This window comes from Macaca fascicularis, chromosome X, assembly GCF_037993035.2.
Source record: "Macaca fascicularis isolate 582-1 chromosome X, T2T-MFA8v1.1".
Classification (NCBI taxonomy): domain Eukaryota; kingdom Metazoa; phylum Chordata; class Mammalia; order Primates; family Cercopithecidae; genus Macaca; species Macaca fascicularis.
The window spans coordinates 160969653-160995473 of record NC_088395.1 but is presented as its reverse complement, the minus strand read 5'-3'; the positions used below and the strand labels follow the sequence as shown (position 1 = coordinate 160995473).

The 25821-nt window shown below is 41.8% G+C and overlaps 2 protein-coding genes across 8 annotated transcripts in view; one reads left to right on the top strand and one right to left on the bottom strand.

The window, feature by feature from the left end:
- The window catches only part of F8 (coagulation factor VIII), a 209992-nt gene that overhangs the window by 161490 nt on the left and 22681 nt on the right, over positions 1-25821 (top strand). The window lies entirely within an intron of this gene.
- Positions 474-1133, bottom strand: H2AB1 (H2A.B variant histone 1). The gene has a single exon (XM_005595033.5). It carries the CDS (start codon positions 992-994, stop codon positions 647-649), a length of 348 nt encoding a protein of 115 aa, XP_005595090.1. The 5' UTR covers positions 995-1133; the 3' UTR covers positions 474-646.

Sequence of the window (25821 nt, the reverse complement as noted above, 5' to 3'; positions counted from 1 at the left end):
CTCCTCCATCTTCCTGTCCAGGGCCCCTTGCCAAGCGCCGGGTCCACCTCTCCGTCCCCAGCCCGGTTGCCTTTAGGAGTCCATCCTGTCGCAACGCTGCAGTCATGGTCTTGAGGCTCACCCGCCCCAACGAACGCCATCATGCTGAGGACTTTCCCGGGCAGGCCCTGACTTGCTCAGAACCAGCGGGGGTGTCCCCTTCCCACCCAGGGCCAGTCCCCTGCACTGTCACCGGGAGGGACCGCTCCTCTGTGCCATCCCTGACTCCCACCCAACCCCAGACCCCCACCACCTCTCCATCCCTCCAGCTGTGGAGGTCTCACAACCCCCCACCCCACTCACCGCCCACGCCCCCAACACACCCCATTCACCGCCCAGCCCCCCACCCCATGTCACCACCCACCCACCCCCACCCATCTCACCGCCCACGCCCCCCCCACCCCAAGGCAAAGTGACTGAAGCAGGCAGGTGGGTTCCTTTAAACATTTTATTGACAGAATTAATGAAGACCCAAGACTTTGGGGCCCGGGTGGTGGGGGTTGATTTAAGGCCGGGGGTTCGGGCCGGGGGATTTGAGGCCGGGGAGTTTGGGGCTGGGTGGGTGGACGAGTGGACCTGCCAGGTCCCAGGGGCCGGGCGTCAGAAGCTAGTCCCCGCCGGGGGCCACTTGAGAGATGGTGGTTGTGTCAAAAAGGGTGCTCAGCAGCCTGTTGTTGTGAACCGCCATGTCCAGCAGCAGTGGAGTGATGTTCCTCTCTCCGTTGTTCTGGGCCTCGTTGCCCGCCAGCTCCAGGACCTTGGCCGTCAGGTACTCGATAACCGCAGCGAGGTAGACCGGCGCCGTGGGACTCAGGCGCTGAGCGTAGTGGCCCTCCCGTAGACCGCGCTCCACCTGGCTCACCGAAAACGAAAGCTCCGCTCGGACGGTGCGAGAGCGGGTCCGCCCCCGGCCACCAGCCCTGGAGGACCGGCGATGGCTCCTCCTCTCCGACATGCTGGGCGTTGAGTGTGCTATCTCGGCTTGCCCTAGCTAGACAAGATGGCTCTCAAGATGACAGTTACCGCGTCCAGTACTGTGTATCCTAGCGACCAGGGCCCAGCCCCTCATTGGCTGGGGAGCCGAAACCAATGGGCACGCACGTCCGGTGAGGGGCACGCACGCGGTGAGGGGCACGCACGCGGTGAGGGGCACGCACGCGGTGAGGGGCACGCACGCGGTGACGGGCACGCACGCGGTGACGGGCACGCACGCGGTGACGGCCTCACAAGGGACACGTCCATCAGGTGACCTCAGCGCTTTCCCACTGGCCTCGAGGGAGCAGGCCTGGGCCTAGAAGTGACTGGAGGGCCATGGTGGGGGGAGGGGAATCCCGCTCGCGACCCTCTCTCTGCCAGTGGGGACTCTCCCTTTCTACTGGATGGGAACATTGTGGGAAAGACAGAGGGGTGGGCGAGGGGAGAGTGGGTACCACGCCTTCACAATGTTGCACATCCGTCACAACCACCTAGTTCCAAAACATTTTCAACACCCTCAGAAGAAACTGAAACCCCTGCACCTATAAGCAGTCACTTGCCACACGCCTCCTTCCACACCGCCACTACCAACCCCCACACCCCGCCACACACAGCCCTCTCCCCCCGCCCATACGCACGTTCCCGATAGTCCCTGGCAACCACTTGTCAATCTGCTTTCTGTCGGTAGAGGTTAGCCTGTTTTGGAGATTTCCTATAGATGGAATCGTACGACCAAATGTGAGGCCTTGTGTGTCTGGCTGCTTTCACTTAGCATAATGGTTTCATCAGGGTTCATCCATGTTATTCACTGCTAGAGTATGGAAATACCACTGATTGTTGCAGATTGATCTTGGGTACTGCAGCTTTGCTGAGCACACTCAGATAGGGTTGGCGTATTAGTCCGTTTCTACACTGCTATAAAGAACTGCCTGAGAATGAGTAATTCATAAAGAAAAGAGGTTGAATTGCCTCATGGTTCTGCAGGCTGTACAGGCTTCTGCTTCTGGGCAGGCCTCAGGAAACGTGCAATCATGGCGGAAGGCGAAGGGGAAGCAAGCACCTTCTTCACATATTGCAGCAGGAGAAAGAGAGAGAGAACGTGCGCGAAGGGGGAAGGGCTGCACATTTTCAAACGATCAGATCTTGTGAGAACTCTATCACAAGAATGGCAAGGGGGAAGTCCGCCCCCGTGATTCTGTCACCTCCCACCAGGCCCCTCCTTCAACAGGTGGGGATTACAATTCGACATGAGATTTGGGTGGGGACGCAGAGCCAAACCATCTCGGGTTTTTCTTTTTTTTCCTTTTGATGGACTCTTTAGTGTCCTCTATATAAGAACATGCCATCTATGCACGTATGAATAGAGATGGTTTTACTTGTTCCTTTCCAATCTGGATGCCTTTTATTTCTTTTTCTCGACTAATTGCCCAGACTAGAACTTTGAGTACGATGTTGAATTAGAAGTGGCAAGAGAAGACATCCTTTTCTCATTCCTGATCTTAGGGGGAAGTCAACCAGTCTTTCACCATTAAGTATGATATTATCTCTGGGTTTTTCATGGATGCCCTCTACCAGGTTGAAGAAGTTTCTTTCTATTCCTGGTTTGTTGAATGTACTTTCATGAAAGGGTATTGCGTTTTGTCAGATGATCCTTTTTGTACATGATTAAGATGACCATGAGTCTCCCCCGCCCCCGCGCCCCCCGCCGCTCCACCATGCATTCTGTTAATACGGTGTATTATATAAGTTGATTTTCACATGTTGAACCAACCATTAATATGGTGTATTATATAAACCGATTTTCACATGTTGAACCAACCTTACATTTGTGGGATAAATCCTGTTTGGTCATAGTGTATAAAGAGTGGTCAATAAACATTTCGTTGAAAGAATAGGAGTGGATCTGGCAAGCTTCTTGGAGGACAGTGCGTGTGTTAAAGAATCTGTAGCATGATGAGAAGCCAAGGCACTGGTGGGAGGAGGGGAGTTGCAACCAATTCATTAAGGCTGGAGAGTAGGATGCCAGTGGAGTAGTAGTGGTTGATGTGGCTGGGAAAGAGGTAGGCAGGAGCCAAGACATGGAGGCTCTATTATACCATGCTCAGGGTTTAGAATACCCTGTAGGCTACACTGAACCCACTGTGATCTTTCAGCTTGGGAGTGACATGGTCTGATTTGCCTCTAGAAGGATCACTCTGGAAGCTGCATGGAGAATTGAACAGAGAGGATTGTGTGTGGAGAATAGAACAGAGAGGACTGAGATTGGAATTAGAAAGCTGCTGTATTATACCAGTCTAGAAATGACAGATATCTCAACTAAGACAATGGCATTGGTAGATAAGATTAGGGGACAGAGTCCATGCAAAGTTTAGGTAGTAAAATGGCACACAGTAGGCACTCACTACATATTACTCATACTGGCGAACCTAGCTGGAGACATGATAATTCATTGTCTCATTCTTCAAAAAATATTGAAGGGTAGCGCCAGGCATACTGTGTTAAGCATTGAGACAACACCAATGAGAAATACTCTGTTGTTTAAATAGGCCAGATTTTGTTTATCTACTCATCAGTTGATGAACAGTTCATTAAGTGATTTCCATGGCAGAGGAGGTAAATGTTGCCCTCTATCTTCTTAGATTCTCCAGCTAGGACTTAAATAAGACAGATTAACAAAAGAAAAGCATACAAAATTTTTTTACATGTACATGGGAGCCCTCGTAAGAAATACGAAGACTCAAATGAGCAATTACAGCTGAATACTTACATACTAGGGTGGAAAAAGTGTGTTAAATTGTGAAAACATAACAAGACAATGGGGTTTGGGCTAGGAGAGTTAATTGTGGAAAAGTCACTAAGAAGGTAAGAGTTGTTTAACAAGGTTTTTTTGGAGCAGCTTTCCCTCAAACCTGGACTCCCCATCTGGGGCAATAAGAATGTGTTTCTTCTTCCTGGTATACAGATAATACCTTTCACATCAGAGTTTCATCTCTTCCTTTCATGAAAAAAAAAGGAAGGTCAGCATGCTCTTCTTGCATCTGCTATTTTCAAGTGCCTTTAAACTCAAAATAATCAATATGCCAAAGTGGCATATTTTGAGGTGGCATTTGATCCCCTACATTACTGATTGGATAGTGTGAATAGTGTTGCCATGAACGCTCCTGTACAAGTGTTTGAACAGCTGTTTTAAATTACAGATGCTCCTCAACTTGGAATGGTATTACATCCTGATAAACCCATTGTTAGTTAAAACCATTATTAGTGTAAATTCATTTAATACAGCTATATTAGTCCATTCTTATCCCGGCACGCGGGATAGTCAGAGCAGGCCCTGGAGGAGGGGGTGGGAATTTGGGGAACAAGAGACACGAGAAATGGAGACAAGACAGTGCTCTGATCAAGTCTCGTTTAATGGCGGTAATGCACTGCCTTATATACACTTGGAAGGGAAGGGGTTGGGCTAAGGCGGAAATGATCTCATTGCCGAGGGCGTGGCCAGGTTAGTTTCGGTTTCTCCGGTCGGACGTCATGTTGCGCTTGTGCTATTAAGTAACAATTTTCCCGGGTGCGGGAAAAGTGAGTGAAGAAGAAGCAGGAAGAGCGCCATCTTTAATGAGGTATTAGTACAGGGGAAAAAAGGCAAAGATAGGGAGAAGGTGTGGGGTGGAAATGAATATAGCTCAGGCGTTTTAATCCTCAATTATTATTCGCTATGGCCGGGGCGTGCAGCTCCGGACAGGTCCCCCTTTTTATATTTTTATGACAAGAAAACCCCTCGGGAACTGTGCCTGTCTTAGGTTGGGTCAACTCACCCCCACCTTCTAGGCCCGTCATGGGATAAGGCAGCAGCAAGGGCGGCCCTCCTGTCTTAGGCTTCGATGGAGATAGTGTCCTCTTACCCGTCATTGACTGTCCAGTTCAGCACACAGGGGAGGTGGTCTTATTAAGGTAAATAAGACTCACCATTTTCAGTCATCTCAAGGCGATGATAATGGACCTGTATAGGTTTGGCCTGGAAGGCCTCAATTTGTTGTCTGACAAATGCCATAAGCTTATTAAGGATTATAGGCCCGAGAGTGAGGAAGAGTAGAAGGGTGAGTAAAGGACCAAGAAATGGCAGGAGATAGGGGAGAAGTCCATCGAGTCCAGTCCATAGTGGATTGGCGGCCAAGCCTTTTCTGCGCTTTTCTAGTTCTTCTTGCAAAGTTTTTATCTTATCTCTGACGATTCCGGATTTGTTGGCGTAAAAACAGCACTTTTCCTGTAAAGCCAAACATATCCCTCCATTTCCATAACTGGTTTGGCATTAGGTAAGCTGTCTTGCCCGTGCAGGTCACCTGGGTGATTCTATCTGACGGAGGTTCAGATATTTGTCCCCCTCTGCAGTCACAAGGCTGGCCGTATTGTTTTTGTAATAATTCTCTTGCCTTACGAGGGTCACCAAAACCTGCATAGACTGTCACTATGTTATATAGAGCGATTATTCTCCAAAGGAATTTCATGTTAGGCTTCATTTTCTGAAAAACAAGAAGGAAAGAACTTCTCAGGGAGATTTATCTTCCCTGGACTGACAATGGTTATGATTTATTTGTCTTACCAATCTTTCAGGCAGCCATCTGGCTGCATCATTTTTTTGTGAGAAGATGCATACTGAGCCTCTTCCCCAAATTAAAACTGGATCGGGGCCATGCCGTGAACTATCGAGTGTTACCATTGCAAACTGTTTTTGAGATTCAGGATGCCAGAAACGGTCGGCAGCCGATTTTCCATGACTGTCCAAATTTAAAAAATTAAGGATAAACAGGGCATGATTGAGTATGTTTCTGGGGGTACCCTTCACGGGGTACCAGCTCCCCCCTTTTAATTTTGTGATAATAGTTTTTAATGACAGATGAGCTCTTTCTACTATACCTTGTCCTTGGGGATTATAGGGAATGCCTGTGGTATGTTTAATTTGTAGGGTATTACAAAATTGTAAGAAGGTTTTGGCTATATAACCGGGTCCATTATCTGTTTTGATTTGTTTGGGTATTCTTAAAATAGAAAAGCAGTGTAATAAATGAGCTATGACATGTTTGGTGGCCTCTCCTGTTTGGAGAGTTGCACTGATGAATCCACTATAGGTGTCTATGCATACATGGATATATTTTACTTGACCGAATTCTAAGTGGTGAGTAACGTCCATTTGCCAAATTTCGTTGGGGATGAGTCCTCGGGGGTTAACTCCTAGATGGGGAACAGGTAAATATGTTATGCAGTTGGCGCATTGTTTAACTATTTGTCGAGCTTGTTCTCTGGTAAGTTTAAACATAAGTCTTAAGGTTTGGGCGTTTAAATGATGTAAGGCATGTGCTTTTTGCGCTTGTTGCAAATTGTCTGTAGTGACTGTGGCTATGGTTTTTGTTGCCGTGTCAGCTGTTGCGTTACCTTGTGTTAGAGGTCCCGGTAATCCTGAATGTGCTCTAATATGCCCAAGAAAAAAGGGAGTAGTCCTTTTTCGGATAAGTTGTTGACATTGTAAAAATAGGTTAGCTGTGTCTGAAATATGTTTAATTTGAGACACGGTCTCTAAGAGGGGTATTGAATGAGCCAGGTAGGCGCTGTCTGTATAAATGTTAAGTGGCTGACAAGGAAAAGCTGATAGTGCTGCAATTATAGCTTGCAATTCGACCAGCTGAGCTGATGTATAAGTGGTCTGGAATTTAACGACTACATTATTGTAAGTGTAAGCGGCAAGTCCTGTGGAAGATCCATCAGTGAAAATTAGTAATGCATCATTGAGAGGTTCTTTACTGGTAATATGGGGAAATACAAACGCATGAAGTTTACAAAATTGAATAAGTTTGTTAGGTGGGTAATGGTTGTCAATCGCGCCAGTATAAGAAGTGCAAGCAATTGGCCAGGCTTCCGTATTTTGTAACAGCCAATGGATGCGTGATTGAGTGTAGGGCTGTATAATGGTAGAGGGTTCTATTCCAAAGTATTTTCTACTGTTTTCTCTTCCCAAGATAATTAGATCAGCTATGGCATCATAATAAGGCAACAAAACCTTTTTAGGGGAGGAGGGCAGGTGTACCCACATAATGGGATTGTTCTGCCAAAATAGGCCAGTAGGGGTTATTGTTGTGTTAAAAATAAGGAATATTAATGGCTGAGAATAATCAATACCGGTAACAAATTGTGTTGCAATGGCATGTTTTACCTGTTGGAGTGTTATTAATGCTTCTTTAGTAATGGACCTGGGGGATTTTGGATTAGAGTCTCCTTTTAATATATCGAAAAGAGGTTTTAACTCTCCTGTGGTGAGCTTTAAGTACAGTCGAAGCCAATTTATGTCTCCCAGTAATTTTTGGAAATCATTTAAAGTTTTTAAATGATCACGACGTATAACGGCCTTTTGATTAATGATTTTGGGTCCATTAATCTGGAAACCAAGATAAGTGTATGGATCTTGTAATTGTACCTTGTCTGGGGCTATCTGTAGTCCGGCTGCTGTTAACTCTTGTTTGAGTTGGGCGAAGCACTGTAAGACTTGTTCGCCAATTTCTCCTGCTATTAAAATATCATCCATATAATGTATAATATACATTTGTGCCCATGTTTTTCTGACTGGCTCTATAGCGGCAGCTACATATTTTTGACACAAGGTAGGACTATTGGCCATACCCTGAGGTAAGACTTTCCATTGATAGCGCTTCATTGGTTGTTTAAAATTTGTAGATGGAAGACTAAAGGCAAATCTTTTCTGGTCAGCAGGGTGAAGGGGAATTGTAAAAAAGCAATCTTTAAGGTCAATAACAATTTTAAAATATTTTTGAGGAATCGCAACCGGTGAAGGCAATCCTGGTTGTAAGGCACCCATAAGGATCATAGTGATATTTACTGCCCTTAAATCTTGTAAGAGTCTCCATTTACCAGACTTCTTTTTAATAACAAAAATAGGTGTATTCCAAGGGGAATTACTTTCCTCAATATGTCCTGCTGCTAGTTGTTCCTGCACTAACTGTTGGGCAGCACTTAGTTTATCATTGAGTAAAGGCCACTGATCAACCCAAACGGGCTCATCTGACTTCCAGGTAATGGGGTCAGCGCACCTTTGGGGTGCAGGTATGTCAGTGGCCTGAGCTAAAAATTTCCAAACCCTTTTTTATCAAGTTGTCCTGAAACCAGTATAGGCTGTGGGATACCGTTCTCTCCTTTTCTAAGACCTTTACCAGGGGTGTATCCTTGAGTTAACATTTGTGCAGTAACTATATCATTTGGACTACACATTATAATTTTCATTTGAGAGAGTAGATCTCGCCCCCAAAGGTTAACAGGTAGGTAAGGGATGACAAATGGCTTAATGAGGCCTGAATTGTTTTCTTTATCTGTTCATGTTAGGTATTTAGAACTTTGTTTAGGATTACTGCTTTGTCCAATTCCTCTCAAGTGAGTTAAAGTTTCTGTGGTAGACCAATGAGAGGGCCAATCTTCCTGTTTAATGATAGTTACATCAGCCCCTGTGTCTTATTAGTCCAGTGAATGCCTTCCCGTCTAACCATAAGGTTAGAGAGGGTTTTTGATTTGTAATTGGTTGCACCCAATATATATCCGATGATCCGAAACCTTTTATATTTCTATTAGAGTATTGGATATTATTATCTGTTTTAACCAAAGGTAGCAGGAGTAACTGAGCTATTCTAACTCCTTGAGGGACAGTAATAATACTATCAATAGCTCTGGCCATAATTTTAATTTCTCCTTCATAATCATTATTGATAACTCCAGGGAGGACTTGTAAGCCTCTCATGGTGACACTACTTCTTCCTAAAAGTAGCCCAAAAGTGTTAGGTGGTAAGGGTCCATATATTCCGGTATTTAAGGTTTGCGGTCCCATTTCAGGTGTTAGTATTGTGTGGGAGGTGGAACTGAGGTCCAATCCTGCACTTCCTGGGGTTGCTCTACTAAGTTTTGAAATGGATTGCTGTTGCTGGCTGGAACAAAGCTGACTGCCCCATATGCTTGTTTCGGGGCCTGAGGCTGGCCCCTCATCCCGTTTCCCTGCCTGGGGGGTAAAGGATTTCCTTGACTGTCAGTTTTAGATTTACATTCGTTTGCCCAGTGCCTTCCTCTTTTACACCTTGGGCAAAGGCCTGGGATTTTTGCTTCTGGACTCCTATTTTGGTTTTCACAGCAATCTTTTGCAAAGTGTCCCCTTTTACCGCATCTAAAACATCCCCCTTTATCTTTACCTTTGTTAATGAGGAAATCTCTTACTGTTTGGCCGCTAAAAGCGGCGGCCATTGCTAGGCCTTGTTGATATGAGGGCCCAATATCTGAACAAAGGCGAATGTATCCTGTTAAATCTGTTTTCTTTCGATAAGGTCTGATTGCCGCTTGGCAGGCGGGGTTAGCATTTTCATAAGCTAACTGTTTAACATAATCTACACCCGTTTCTGCATTTCCAAAGATTCTACCTGCCGTGGTCATAAGTCTATGCACAAAGTCTGAAAATGGCTCATCGGGTCCTTGTTTAACCGCTGTGAGCGAGGCCCCTGGATCTCCTTTAACGGGAAGTTTTCTCCAGGCCTTTGTAGCAGCAGCCTGGATTTGTGAGAACAGTCCAGGGTCATATTGCATTTGGGCCTGAGTGTCTGCATAATTACCTGAACCTGTTAACATATCAAAATCCCAACCGTTTCCTGCCTGTTGATTTCTTTTAGCTGTATCTCTACAATTTTCAAAGAACTCTGACTTCCAAATTAAGTGGTCTCCCCCAGAAAGAACTGCCCTGACTAAGGTATTCCAGTCTGTAGGAGTGAGCCAATTCTCAGCTACAGATTCCACTATAGCAAGAGTATATGGAGCAGTAGCCCCATACTGAGAGGCAGCAGTCTTTAACTCTTTTATAATAGTAAAATCAAATCCAGTATGATGCCTCCAAGCCTGTCCCTGTTCATCTATGGTTTCCGTGACCGGAAAAACGTCTTTGGGGGAGGAGTCTTCTCTATGTCGGCTAGCAACTAACCCCCCTCTTGGAACATGTTGTCCAGGCCGCTGAAGTGGGCACAAGGAACCCTCCATAGCGTCTGAGTTAGGTATTTTTTCATTTCCTGTTTTTAGCTTTTGGAGCCTAATTATCAATGATTGATGTAACTCTTCAAGTTTAATCTGTTCTTCTAGTTGAGCAATTTTTTGCTTTAATTCTTCTTTGGGATCTATTGCTGCCATAACAATGGGCACAGAAGCCTCATTATGTGTCTTATTATATGGGGGTGGGTATGAAGTAAAGGGAGGCAAATCAGGGTTGTGATATTTAGCCGCCTCTTCCTCTAAATCATCCCAATTTATATCCAATTGATTAGGCTTATTAATTTCCTCTCCTTTTGAAGCATCTGTAAAATTGGGTATTTTTTTGGTTTGTTTTCGTGTGGTATTTCTTTATCTATTACAGAAGGAGACTTAATTTCCTCATGATCACTTTCGAGGGAAATGAGATCTTCCTCCATATCTTGCGGAGGCTTTGTGAGGTTAGAGCGGGAGCTAACCTTTAAAATATGCTCTGTCTGAGCGACCGCAGCCATGACTTGCGGATTGGCCTCCTTCTTATCTATTAAATCTTTAATGAGGTTCCAATAAGAGAAGGCGGTTACAGGAATTTTTTCTGTCCCAAAAGTATTATAATAGTCCTGCAAACAATCCCCTACTCTACGCCATCTTTTAATATCAATAGTTCCTTCCTGTGGGAACCAAGGGCAAGTGTCTTTTACAAAATCAAAAAATTTAAACAAATCATTACCTTTAACCTTTACTCCTCATATCTTTAAAGCCTCTTTTAATTGTCCTACATATATTTGATGTTGGCTTAATTCTTGTCCCATTTCGGACACGTCACTTACCTTCGATCCTGACGCGGCAGGTTCCCGCGGTGATCGGAAGAGTTTGACTCCTTTTGTCTTCGTTAGCGGTCGACTGTCCTTTGGCGTCCTCTTCCTCACGGAGTCCCTCGTTTCCAGGTCCCTGTTCGGGCGCCACATATCCCGGCCCGCGGGATAGTCAGAGCAGGCCCTGGAGGAGGGGGTGGGAATTTGGGGAACAAGAGACACGAGAAATGGAGACAAGACAGTGCTCTGATCAAGTCTCGTTTAATGGCGGTAATGCACTGCCTTATATACACTTGGAAGGGAAGGGGTTGGGCTAAGGCGGAAATGATCTCATTGCCGAGGGCGTGGCCAGGTTAGTTTCGGTTTCTCCGGTCAGACGTCATGTTGCGCTTGCGCTATTAAGTAACAATTTTCCCGGGCGCAGGAAAAGTGAGTGAAGAAGAAGCAGGAAGAGTGCCATCTTTAATGAGGTATTAGTACAGGGGAAAAAAGGCAAAGATAGGGAGAAGGTGTGGGGTGGAAATGAATATAGCTCAGGCGTTTTAATCCTTAATTATTATTCGCTATGGCCGGGGTGTGCAGCTCCGGACACATTCTCACACTGCTATAAATAACTACCTGAGACTTGGTAATTTATGAAGCATTTATTAATGGACTCACAGTTCTGCAGGCTTAACAGGAAGCATAACTGCAAGGCGTCAGGAAACTTACAGTCACAGCAGCAGGTGAAGGGGAAGCAAGCACGCCTTACTATGGTGGAGCAGAAGAGAGAGTGAGTGAAGTGGGGAAATGTCATACACTTTTAAACCATCAGATCTCATGAGAACTCACTCACTGTCTCAAGAACAGCAAGGGGAAATCCACCCCCATGATCCAATGACATCCCACCAGGCCTCTCCTCTGACACATGGGGATTACAATTTGACATGAGATTTGGGTGGGGATACAGAATCAAACCATATCAACAGCTAACCTACCAATCATCATAGTTTAGCCCAGCCTACCTTAAACATGCTCAGAACACTTACAATTAGGCTACAGTTGGGCAAAATCATATAACACAAAGTCAAATTTATAATGAAGTATTGACTATCTCATGTAATTTATTAAACATTGCACTGAAAGTGAAATACAGAATGGTTGTATGTGGTTGTATGTGTATTTTAAGTACTTTTATGTGTATACATTCTACTGAATGCATGTTGCTTTCATACCATCATAAAGTCAAAACATTGTAAGTCCAACCATTATAAGCTGGAAACCATTCATATTTGAGGTACATACCCATGAATACATTTACGGGTTTATTTCTTGCTTCCTAATTCTATTCCATTTATATATATATATGTCTGTCCTTACACCTGTACCACAAAGTGTTGATAACTGTAGCCTTATAAGAAGTTTTGAATTTGGGAAATGTGAGTTCTCCAGCTTTGTTATTTTCCAAGATTATTTTGGCTATTTGAGGTCCCACACAATCACACATGAATTTTAAGACTGGCTTTTCCATTTCTGCCAAAAAAAAAAAAAGGTCACTGGGATTTTGATGCAGATTGTATTAAATCTGTAGATCACTTTGGGTAGTACCATCATCATAATAATATTGTCTTCTAATTCATGAACACAGGATATATTTCCACTTCTTTATGCTGTCTCTAATATCTTTCAGCAATGTTTTGTAGTTTTCAATGTACAAGTCTTGTACCTCCTTGGCCAAATTTATTCCTAAGTATTTTCTTCTTTTTGATGCTATTTTAAATAGAATTATTTTTTATTTTGTTAATTTCATCACAGATTGTTCATTGCTAGTGTGTAGAAATACAACTGATTTTTGCGTGTTGATCTTATATCCTGCAACTTTGCTGAATTCATTTATTAGCTCTATAGTGTTTTGTGGATTCTTTGGGGTTTTCCATATATAAGCTCATGTTCATCTGAGAATAAGATAGCTTTACTTATTCCTTTTCAATTTGGAAGGCTTTTATTTCTTTTTTTCCTAATTGCTCTGGCTAAGACTTCCAATACAATTTTGAATAGAAGTCATAACAGCAGGCATTCTTGTCTCATTTCTGATGTTAGGGAAATATCTTTCAGTCTTCTACCATTGAGTGTGATGTTAGTTTTGGGTATTTTATGAATGCTCTTTATCATGTTGTGGATTTTCTCTTCTATTTCTAGTTTGCTTACTGGTTTTATTTTTTTTTCTTGTCATGAAAAAGTGTTCAGCTTTATCAAGTGATTTTTCTGCATCAACCAGAATAAACTTGCAGGATTTTTTTCCCCTATATTTTATTAATGTGGAGTTGACTGGTGGATTGATTGTCTTATGCTGAACCACTCTTGCATTATTGGGATAATTTCCACTTGAGCATGGGATATAACCTTTATAACATGCTGCTGGATTTGGTTTGCTAATATTTTGTTGAAGATTTTTGCATCTATATGCCTAAGGGAATATTATATTCACATATTCAATTGCATGCAATTTGTAATTTTCTTTTCTTGTGATATATTTGTCTGGCTTTGATGTCAAGATAATGGTGGCCTCATAGTATGAGTTGTAAAGTTTACTCTCCTTTTCTTTTTTTTTTTTTTTTTTTTTTTTTTTTTTTTTTTTTTTTTTTTTTTTTTAAATTTATTTATTATTATTATACTTTAAGTTGTAGGGTACATGTGCATAACGTGCAGTTTTGTTACATATGTATACTTGTGCCATGTTGCTGTGCTGCACCCATCAACTCGTCATTTACATCAGGTATAACTCCCAATGCAATCCCTCCCCCCTCCCCCCTCCCCATGATAGGCCCCGGTGTGTGATGTTCCCCTTCCTGAGTCCGAGTGATCTCATTGTTCAGTTCCCACCTATGAGTGAGAACATGCGGTGTTTGGTTTTCTGTTCTTGTGATAGTTTGCTAAGAATGATGGATTCCAGCTGCATCCAAGTCCCTACAAAGGAGTCAAACTCATCCTTTTTTATGGCTGCATAGTATTCCATGGTGTATATGTGCCACATTTTCTTAATCCAATCTGTCACTGATGGACATTTGGGTTGATTCCAAGTCTTTGCTATTGTGAATAGTGCTGCAATAAACATACGTGTGCATGTGTCTTTATAGCAGCATAATTTATAATCCTTTGGGTATATACCCAGTAATGGGATGGCTGGGTCATATGGTACATCTAGTTCTAGATCCTTGAGGAATCGCCATACTGTTTTCCATAATGGTTGAACTAGCTTACAATCCCACCAACAGTGTAAAAGTGTTCCTATTTCTCCACATCCTCTCCAGCACCTGTTGTTTCCTGACTTTTTAATGATTGCCATTCTAACTGGTGTGAGATGGTATCTCATTGTGGTTTTGATTTGCATTTCTCTGATGGCCAGTGATGATGAGCATTTTTTCATGTGTCTGTTGGCTGTATGAATGTCTTCTTTTGAGAAATATCTGTTCATGTCCTTTGCCCACTTTTTGATGGGGTTGTTTGTTTTTTTCTTGTAAATTTGTTTGAGTTCTTTGTAGGTTCTGGATATTAGCCCTTTGTCAGATGAGTAGATTGCAAAAATTTTCTCCCATTCTGTAGGTTGCCTGTTCACTCTGATGGTAGTGTCTTTTGCTGTGCAGAAGCTCTTTAGTTTAATGAGATCCCATTTGTCAATTTTGGCTTTTGCTGCCGTTGCTTTTGGTGTTTTAGACATGAAATCTTTGCCCATGCCTATGTCCTGAATGGTACTACCTAGGTTTTCCTCTAGGATTTTTATGGTATTAGGTCTAACATTTAAGTCTCTAATCCATCTTGAATTAATTTTCGTATAAGGAGTAAGGAAAGGATCCAGTTTCAGCTTTCTACTTATGGCTAGCCAATTTTCCCAGCACCATTTATTAAATAGGGAATCCTTTCCCCATTTCTTGTTTCTCTCAGGTTTGTCAAAGATCAGATGGCTGTAGATGTGTGGTATTATTTCTGAGGACTCTGTTCTGTTCCATTGGTCTATATCTCTGTTTTGGTACCAGTACCATGCTGTTTTGGTTACTGTAGCCTTGTAGTATAGTTTGAAGTCAGGTAGCGTGATGCCTCCAGCTTTGTTCTTTTGACTTAGGATTGTCTTGGAGATGCGGGCTCTTTTTTGGTTCCATATGAACTTTAAAGCAGTTTTTTCCAATTCTGTGAAGAAACTCATTGGTAGCTTGATGGGGATGGCATTGAATCTATAAATTACCTTGGGCAGTATGGCCATTTTCACGATATTGATTCTTCCTATCCATGAGCATGGTATGTTCTTCCATTTGTTTGTGTCCTCTTTGATTTCACTGAGCAGTGGTTTGTAGTTCTCCTTGAAGAGGTCCTTTACATCCCTTGTAAGTTGGATTCCTAGGTATTTTATTCTCTTTGAAGCAATTGTGAATGGAAGTTCATTCCTGATTTGGCTCTCTGTTTGTCTGTTACTGGTGTATAAGAATGCTTGTGATTTTTGCACATTAATTTTGTATCCTGAGACTTTGCTGAAGTTGCTTATCAGCTTAAGGAGATTTTGGGCTGAGACAATGGGGTTTTCTAAATATACAATCATGTCATCTGCAAACAGGGACAATTTGACTTCTTCTTTTCCTAACTGAATACCCTTGATTTCTTTATCTTGCCTGATTGCCCCAGCCAGAACTTCCAACACTATGTTGAATAGGAGTGGTGAGAGAGGGCATCCCTGTCTTGTGCCAGTTTTCAAAGGGAATTTTTCCAGTTTTTGCCCATTCAGTATGATATTGGCTGTGGGTTTGTCATAAATAGCTCTTATTATTTTGAGGTACGTTCCATCAATACCAAATTTATTGAGCGTTTTTAGCATGAAGGGCTGTTGAATTTTGTCAAAAGCCTTTTCTGCATCTATTGAGATAATCATGTGGTTCTTGTCTTTGGTTCTGTTTATATGCTGGATTATGTTTATTGATTTGCGAATGTTGAACCAGCCTTGCATCCCAGGGATGAAGCCCACTTGATCATGGTGGATAAGCTTTTTGATGTGTTGCTGAATCCGGTTTGCCAGTATTTTATTGAGGATTTTTGCATCGATGTTCATCAGAGATATTGGTCTAAAATTCTCTTTTTTTGTTGTGTCCTTGCCAGGCTTTGGTATCAGGATGATATTGGCCTCATAAAAAGAGTTAGGGAGGATTCCCTCTTTTTCTATTGATTGGAATAGTTTCAGAAGGAATGGTACCAACTCCTCCTTGTACCTCTGGTAGAATTCAGCTGTGAATCCATCTGGTCCTGGACTTTTTTTGGTTGGTAGGCTATTAATTGTTGCCTCAATTTCAGAGCCTGCTATTGGTCTATTCAGGGATTCAACTTCTTCCTGGTTTAGTCTTGGAAGAGTGTAAGTGTCCAGGAAATTATCCATTTCTTCTAGATTTTCCAGTTTATTTGCGTAGAGGTGTTTATAGTATTCTCTGATGGTAGTTTGTATTTCTGTGGGGTCGGTGGTGATATCCCCTTTATCATTTTTAATTGCGTCGATTTGATTCTTCTCTCTTTTCTTCTTTATTAGTCTGGCTAGTGGTCTGTCAATTTTGTTGATCTTTTCAAAAAACCAACTCCTGGATTCATTGATTTTTTGGAGGGTTTTTTGTGTCTCTATCTCCTTCAGTTCTGCTCTGATCTTAGTTATTTCTTGCCTTCTGCTAGCTTTCGAATGTGTTTGCTCTTGCTTCTCTAGTTCTTTTAATTGCGATGTTAGAGTGTCAATTTTGCATCTTTCCTGCTTTCTCTTGTGGGCATTTAGTGCTATAAATTTCCCTCTACACACTGCTTTAAATGTGTCCCAGAGATTCTGGTATGTTGTATCTTTGTTCTCATTGGTTTCAAAGAACATCTTTATTTCTGCCTTCATTTCGTTATGTACCCAGTAGTCATTCAGGAGCAGGTTGTTCAGTTTCCATGTAGTTGAGCGGTTTTGAGTGAGTTTCTTAGTCCTGAGTTCTAGTTTGATTGCACTGTGGTCTGAGAGACAGTTTGTTATAATTTCTGTTCTTGTACATTTGCTGAGGAGTGCTTTACTTCCAATTACATGGTCAATTTTGGAGTAAGTATGATGTGGTGCTGAGAAGAATGTATATTCTGTTGATTTGGGGTGGAGAGTTCTATAGATGTCTATTAGGTCTGCTTGCTGCAGAGATGAGTTCAATTCCTGGATATCCTTGTTAACTTTCTGTCTCGTTGATCTGTCTAATGTTGACAGTGGAGTGTTGAAGTCTCCCATTATTATTGTATGGGAGTCTAAGTCTCTTTGTAAGTCTCTAAGGACTTGCTTTATGAATCTGGGTGCTCCTGTATTGGGTGCATATATATTTAGGATAGTTAGCTCTTCCTGTTGAATTGATCCCTTTACCATTATGTAATGGCCTTCTTTGTCTCTTTTGATCTTTGATGGTTTAAAGTCTGTTTTATCAGAGACTAGTATTGCAACCCCTGCTTTTTTTTGTTCTCCATTTGCTTGGTAAATCTTCCTCCATCCCTTTATTTTGAGCCTATGTATGTCTCTGCGTGTGAGATGGGTCTCCTGAATACAGCAGACTGATGGGTCTTGACTCTTTATCCAGTTTGCCAGTCTGTGTCTTTTAATTGGAGCATTTAGTCCATTTACATTTAAGGTTAATATTGTTATGTGTGAACTTGATCCTGCCATTATGATATTAACTGGTTATTTTGCTCATTAGTTGATGCAGTTTCTTCCTAGCCTCGATGGTCTTTACATTTTGGCATGTTTTTGCAATGGCTGGTACCGGTTGTTCCTTTCCATGTTTAGTGCTTCCTTCAGGGTCTCTTGTAAGGCAGGCCTAGTGGTGACAAAATCTCTAAGCATTTGCTTATCTGTAAAGGATTTTATTTCTCCTTCACTTATGAAACTTAGTTTGGCTGGATATGAAATTCTGGGTTTAAAATTCTTTTCTTTAAGAATGTTGAATATTGGCCCCCACTCTCTTCTGGCTTGTAGAGTTTCTGCTGAGAGATCTGCTGTTAGTCTGATGGGCTTCCCTTTGTGGGTAACCCGACCTTTCTCTCTGGCTGCCCTTAAGATTTTTTCCTTCATTTCAACTTTGGTGAATCTGGCAATTATATGTCTTGGAGTTGCTCTTCTCGAGGAGTATCTTTGTGGCGTTCTCTGTATTTCCTGGATTTGAATGTTGGCCTGCCCTACTAGGTTGGGGAAGTTCTCCTGGATGATATCCTGAAGAGTGTTTTCCAACTTGGTTCCATTTTCCCCCTCACTTTCAGGCACCCCAATCAGACGTAGATTTGGTCTTTTTACATAATCCCATACTTCTTGCAGGCTTTGTTCATTTCTTTTTCTTCTTTTTTCTTTTGGTTTCTCTTCTCGCTTCATTTCATTCATTTGATCCTCAATCGCTGATACTCTTTCTTCCAGTTGATCGAGTCGGTTACTGAAGCTTGTGCATTTGTCACGTATTTCTCGTGTCATGGTTTTCATCTCTTTCATTTCGTTTAGGACCTTCTCTGCATTAATTACTCTAGCCATCAATTCTTCCACTTTTTTTTCAAGATTTTTAGTTTCTTTGCGCTGGGTACGTAATTCCTCCTTCAGCTCTGAGAAATTTGATGGACTGAAGCCTTCTTCTCTCATCTCGTCAAAGTCATTCTCCGTCCAGCTTTGATCCGTTGCTGGCGATGAGCTGCGCTCCTTTGCCGGGGGAGATGCGCTCTTATTTTTGGAATTTCCAGCTTTTCTGCCCTGCTTTTTCCCCATCTTTGTGGTTTTATCTGCCTCTGGTCTTTGATGATGGTGATGTACTGATGGGGTTTTGGTGTAGGTGTCCTTCCTGTTTGATAGTTTTCCTTCTAACAGTCAGGACCCTCAGCTGTAGGTCTGTTGGAGATTGCTTGAGGTCCACTCCAGACCCTGTTTGCCTGGGTATCAGCAGCAGAGGCTGCAGAAGATAGAATATTTCTGAACAGCGAGTGTACCTGTCTGATTCTTGCTTTGGAAGCTTCCTCTCAGGGGTATACTCCTCCCTGTGAGGTGTGGGGTGTCAGACTGCCCCTAGTGGGGGATGTCTCCCAGTTAGGCTACTCAGGGGTCAGGGACCCACTTGAGCAGGGAGTCTGTCCCTTCTCAGATCTCAACCTCCGTGTTGGGAGATCCACTGCTCTCTTCAAAGCTGTCAGACAGAGTCGTTTGCGTCTGTGCAGAGGTGTCTGTGTGTCTTAGTTTACTGTGCCCTGTCCCCAGAGGTGGAGTCTACAGAGACAGGCAGGTTTCCTTGAGCTGCTGTGAGCTCCACCCAGTTCGAGCTTCCCAGCAGCTTTGTTTACCTACTTAAGCCTCAGCAATGGCGGGCGCCCCTCCCCCAGCCTCGCTGCTGCCTTGCCGGTAGATCACAGACTGCTGTGCTAGCAATGAGGGAGGCTCCGTGGGTGTGGGACCCTCCCGGCCAGGTGTGGGATATGATCTCCTGGTGTGCCTGTTTCCTAAAGCGCAGTATTGGGGTGGGAGTTACCCGATTTTCCAGGTGTTGTGTGTCTCAGTTCCCCTGGCTGGGAAAAGGGACTCCCTTCCCCCTTGCGCTTCCCAGGTGAGGCAATGCCTCGCCCTGCTTCAGCTCTCGCTGGTCGGGCTGCAGCAGCTAGCTGACCAGCACCGATCGTCCGGCACTCCCCAGTGAGATGAACCCAGTACCTCAGTTGAAAATGCAGAAATCACGGGTCTTCTGTGTCGCTCGCGCTGGGAGTTGGAGACTGGAGCTGCTCCTATTCGGCCATCTTGCTCCGCCCCTCAGAATGACTCTTAGCTTCAGCCAATCAGGGGGACTCTGTTTACATGAAGATCTCTTTCCTACCACTGGTTGACATGGTGATGTTGACAAGCTTTCCCTCTTAAGCCTTGCATGAATGAGGACACTCTTCTCGGACGCTCTTCTCGTGCACTCCTAATTCCTCATTGGTAGTGGTGTGTGGAAGGCAGAGGTGAGGTCAACATACTAAGAGTTCTGGCAGTTACCACCTGAAAGATTCTCCCCGGGGCCTGAAAGCTTAAGGGAATGAATCTACTCTCCTTTTCTATCTCTTGGAAGAGTTTAAGAAGGATTAATGTTAATCCTTCCTCAAACATTTAGTAGAATTTACCAGTGAGGCCTTCTAGCACAATGCCTGGTACATAATATATGGAATCTAGGATTTATGTAGTCAGTCATTAACTATTTGTTGAATTAATAAATTGTCTCCCCAAGCAGGTTTCTAATCAAGGCACAAAGATTGAGTAATGAATGAAAGCAAAGTCAATGTATGTAGGGTATTAGTTTTCTAATACTGGGGTGGCAAATTACCACAAACTTACTATGGCTTAAAACAACACAAGTTTATTATCTTACAGTTCTATAGGGCAGAAGACTGACCCAAGTCTCAGTGGGCTAAAATCAAGGTGTCATCAGGGCTGCATTTCTTTCTGGAAGCTCTAGGAAAGGATCCTTTTTCGGGAGCCTGTAGTCCCAGCTACTTGGGAGGCTGAGTCAGGAGAATGGTGTGAACCTGGGAGGCAGAGCTTGCAGTGAGCCGAGATCGCACCACTGCACTCCAGCCTGGGCGACACAGTGAGACTCTGTCTCAAAAAAGAAAGAATCCTTTTTCCTTTCTTTTCCAGCTTCTAGAGGCCACACACATTCATTAACTCATGGTCTCCTTCCTCCATCTTCGAAGCCAGTAACATTGCACCTTTCTGACTATTCTTAAGTAGTCACGTCTCCCTTCGACTCTCCTCTTCTACCTCTCTCTTTCACTTTCAAGGCCTCTTGTGATTACATTGGGCAGACCTGGATAATCCAGGATATTCTCCCTATTTTGACATCAGCTAATTGGCAAACTTAATTCCATCTGCAACCTTAAGTCCCTCTTGCCATGCAACATAACATAGTCAAATGTTCTGGGGATTAAAATGTGGACGTCACTGGGAGATCATATTCTTCCTAGCACATACAGTTTAGTCACAAGTTAATGATCAACATTTATTAGCTATATAATACTCTTAAGTTCAACATAAACTTTTCAGATGCTGATAAAACGGAATGGCATTTTACATTGATATATACTTCATTTCAAAACTTTTTCTACTTCTCAATGATTATTCTGTAGCAACAAATTTCTTTTAAATCAGAAATTTGGAAACACAATGAGACCTATCTCAAATCAAAGATGACTATCCCCTTTTGGAGTCAGACTACACATTCATTATTTTAGTCAAAATGAGACATAAAATTCAGGCCCCCAAGAGCTGCCAGTACCCACTTATGCAGGAGGTAGCTAGACGAAACAGGTGGCTTTCTACAAATAATTTTGCACCATCCCACCCCAGAGAGGTGGGTTGGAGTGTTTACTTATTACCTGGGATTTAATTATACTAGCTCTTGCAAGAGCCAAGTCTTGCAAGCTCTTGCAAGGCCATAAAATAGAAGGTCAAATCTTCTCCTATATAGAGAGGAGAGCAGCAGCAGAGAAAACAAAATCCTTGGTAAATCTTTAAATAAAGTTCTATGATTTGAATATTTTATTCATTCTATTTTAACCCCCCAATACAGACATATTTATAAAAAAGAATGTTGTGATTTCTGGTGTAACTTGTTTAGGAACAAAGCCACAAATTTATTAATATTTTCTATTCCATGGGAAGAAAAAATGCTACATGGCAGAATAATTTTTAAAAATTTCCCATGATACTAAACTCTGATGTGTGATCATATAATAGACTTACATTGATTCCTATTTTAGTGTATTCAAGCAGATAAAAAAATCCCAAGTGTTCTGCGAGTTATATCATTTTCAGTATTTCTTATGCTGTATGCCATGGTTTAAATCTAGGCCTTTCAAATTGGCATTACTACCATATTTCTCAAACTGTATTCCCTTTCCCTTGAATATGTTATATAATTTTGTCCAGAACCCAGACATGTCAAGGTACGAAATCCCATGTTTTGGATACTAATATGTGTCTCATTAATTCATACAGTGGGATCATTCATTAATGCCCACATTGTAGACTCTCTCTCTGTCTCTCTACACACACACACACGTACACACTACATTCTTAGAAGATCATTCTGAGACCAATGTGGAGGATAGGCTGTGCATTCCCAGTACTCTTTCACAGCTGTCTCTGTCCTCTGCCAGTGTTTTTCAAACTTTAGTGTGCTTATGAAACACCTAAGGATCTTATTAAAATTTAGATTCTGATTCAGCAGACCTGACTTGGTGCCCAAGAAACTGCATCTCTTTTTAAAAATCTTTACTTAGATATAATTGACAAATAAAAGTTGCATATATTTAAGAGGTACATATATTTAAGATGTTTCAATTTATGTTGTTTTTGATATATGATGTTTGATACATTGTGAAATGGTCACCACAAGCAAGCTAATTAAGATATATCTATCTCTTTGCCTAGCTACCTTTTTTGTGGTGAGAACATTTATGACTTTCTGTTTTAGCAAATTTCAAGTATACAATACAGTATTGTTTACTATAGTTACTATATCGTACATTAGATCTCCAGAACTAATTTATCTTGCATAAGTGAAATTTTGTACCCTTTGATCAACATCTTCCTGTTTCCCCCACACCACGGTCCCTAGCACCTAACATTCTACTGTCTGCTTTTAGGAGTTTGACCATCTTAGATTCCACATATGAGGTCATGAAGTATTTTTCTTTCTGTATCTGGCTTATTACACTTAGCATAATATTTTCCAGCTTCATCCATGTTATCACAAGTGGCAGGATTTTCTTCTATTTTAAGTCTGAATAATATTTTATAATTGTGGGCATATTCCATCAGATATATATGTATATATATATGATATGTGATATATATCAGATTTTCTTTATCCCTCTATCCATCAATGAACACACTTAGGTTGTTTGCATATCTTGGCTATTGTGAATACTGTTACAGTGAACATGGGAGTGCAGATATTCAACATACTGATTTTATATCCTTTGGATATATACCAGAAGTGAGATTGCCAGATCATATGGTATTCTAGTTTTAGTTTTTTGAGGAAACTCTATGATGTTTTTCATAATGGCTGTACCAATTTATTTTTGCAGCAACAGCATACAAGGGTTTCCTTTTCTTCACATTACCACCATTTGTCATCTTTTTATCATTTTGATAATAGCTATTTGCTCTGGTTTGAGTGTTTTCCCCAAAAAAACATGTGTTGGAAACTTAATTCCCAATGCAACAGTGTTGGGAGGTAGGGCCGAATGGGAGGTGTTTAGGTTATGAGGACTCCACCCTCATGAATGGATTAATGCCAGTTACAAAAGCACCTAAGGCTGTGAATTTGAACTCTTGCTGTCTCTTGCCCTCTTTTTGCCCTTCTGCCATGTTATGATACAGAAAGAAAGCCTCTGCCAGATGTTGGCCTCTTGATCTTGGACTGCCCAGCCTCCAGAACTGTGAGCCAAATACATTTCTGTTCACTACAAATTACTCAGTCTGTGGTATTCTGTCATATCAGCATAATAAATTATAGTCCATAATAAGCTATAGTCCATAATAACAGACTAAGACACTATTCTAATAGATGTGAGGGAATATCTCATTGTGTTTTGATTTGCATTTCCCTGTGGGTTAGTGATGCTGAGCATCATTTATCTGTTGGCCTTTTATATTTCTTCTTTTGAAAAATTCTATTTGGGTCCTTTGCCCATTTTTAATTGAGTTGTTTATTTCTTTTTTTTTTATTATTATACTTTAAGTTCTAGGGTACATGTGCACAACATGCAGGTTTGTTACATATGTATACATGTGCCATGTTGGTGTGCTGTACCCATTACCTCATCATTTACATTAGGTATATCTCCTAATGCTATCCCTCCTCCCTCCCCCCTCCCCACAATAGGACCCGGTGTGTGATGCTCCCTTTCCTGTGTCCAGGTGATCTCATTGTTCAATTCCCACCTATAAATGAGAACACGAGGTATTTGGTTTTCTGTTCTTGCAATAGTTTGCTGAGAATGATGGTTTCCAGCTGCATCCATGTCCCTACAAAGGACACGAACTCATCCTTTTTATGGCTGCATAGTATTCCATGGTGTATATGTGCCACATTTTCTTAATCCAGTCTGTCACTGATGGACATTTGGGTTGATTCCAAGTCTTTGCTATTGTGAATAGTGCCGCAGTAAACATACGTGTGCATGTGTCTTTATAGCAGCATGACTTATAATCCTTTGGGTATATCCCCAGTAATGGGATGGCTGGGTCAAATGGTATTTCTAGTTCTAGATCCTTGAGGAATCGCCACACTGTTTTCCACAATGGTTGAACTAGTTTACAGTCCCACCAACAGTGTAAAACTGTTCCTGTTTCTCCACATCCTCTCCAGCACCTGTTGTTTCCTGATTTTTTAATGATTGCCATTCTAACTGATGTGAGATGGTATCTCATTGTGGTTTTGATTTGCATTTCTCTGATGGCGAGTGATGATGAGCATTTTTTCATGTGTCTGTTGGCTGTATGAATGTCTTCTTTTGAGAAGTGTCTATAGTTTGTTTCTTACTAATGTGTTGTTTGAGTTTCTTACCCATTATCAGATATACAGTTTGCAAATATTTTCATCCATTCCATAGGTTGCCTTTTCACTCTGTTGATTATTTCTTTTGCTGTGTAGAAAGTTTTTAGTTTGATGCAATCCCAGTTGTCTGTTTTTGTTTTTGTTGCCTGTGATTTTGGTGTCATATAAAAAAAGTATTGCCCAAATCAATATCAGGAAGTTTTTTTTCCTGTTTTCTTCTAGGAGTTTTATAGTTTCAGGTCTTATATACAAGTGTTTAATCAATTTTGAGTTGAATTTTATGTATAGTTTGAGAAAAGGGCCCAATTTCTTTCTTCTGCATGTGGAAATTCAGTTTTCCCAATATCATTTATTGAAGAGACTCTCTTTTTCCTGTTGTGTGTTCTTGGCACCCTTGTCAAAAATCTGTTGACAGTAAATGTGTGAATTTATTTCTGGGCTTTTCTATTCTGTTCCCTTGGTTGATGTGTCTGTTTTTATGCCAGCACCATACTATTTTGATTACTGGAGACTTGTAGTATATTTTGAAATCAGGAAGTATGATTCCTCTAGCTTTGTTCTTCTTAAGATTGCTTTGCCTGGCTGCATGTGGTGGCTCACACCTGTAATCCCAGCACTTTGGGAGGCTGAGATGGGTTGATCACTTGAGGTCAGGAGTTTAAGAGCAGCCTCACTAACATGGTAAAACCCCGTCTCTACTGAAAAAATACAAAAATTAGCCAGGTGTGGTAGCTGAGGCAGGAGAATCACTTGAACCTGGGAGGCAGAGGTTGTGGTGAGCCGAGATTGTACCACTGCACTCCAGCCTGGGTGACAGAGCAATACTCTGTCTCAAAAAAAAAAAAAATTGCTTTGCCCTCTTGGGGTCTTTTGTGATTTCATATTAATTTAAATTTTTTTTTTATTTCTGTGAAGAACACCATTGAGATTTTGAGATTTTGATACAGATCACATCAAATCTATAGATTACTTTGGGTATTGTGGACATTTTAACAATACTAATTCTTTCAATCTAGGAATATGGAATATCTTTTATTTATCTGTGTCTTCTTTAATTTCCTTCATAAATGTTTTCTATATTTTCATTGTACAAGTCTTTCATTTCTTTGGTTAAGTCTATTCATAAGTATTTTATTCTTTTGTTGCTATTGTAAATAAGATTATTTTCTAATTTCCTTTGGGATAGTTTATAGTGTATAGAAACACCACTGACTTCTGTATGTTGATTTTGTATCCTGCAACTTTACAGAATTCGTGTATTAGTTCTAATAATTTTTTGTTGAGTCTTTAGAGTTTTCTACATGTACGATCGTGTCATCTGCAAAAAGAGATGATTTTACTATTCTCTCCTATTTGGATGC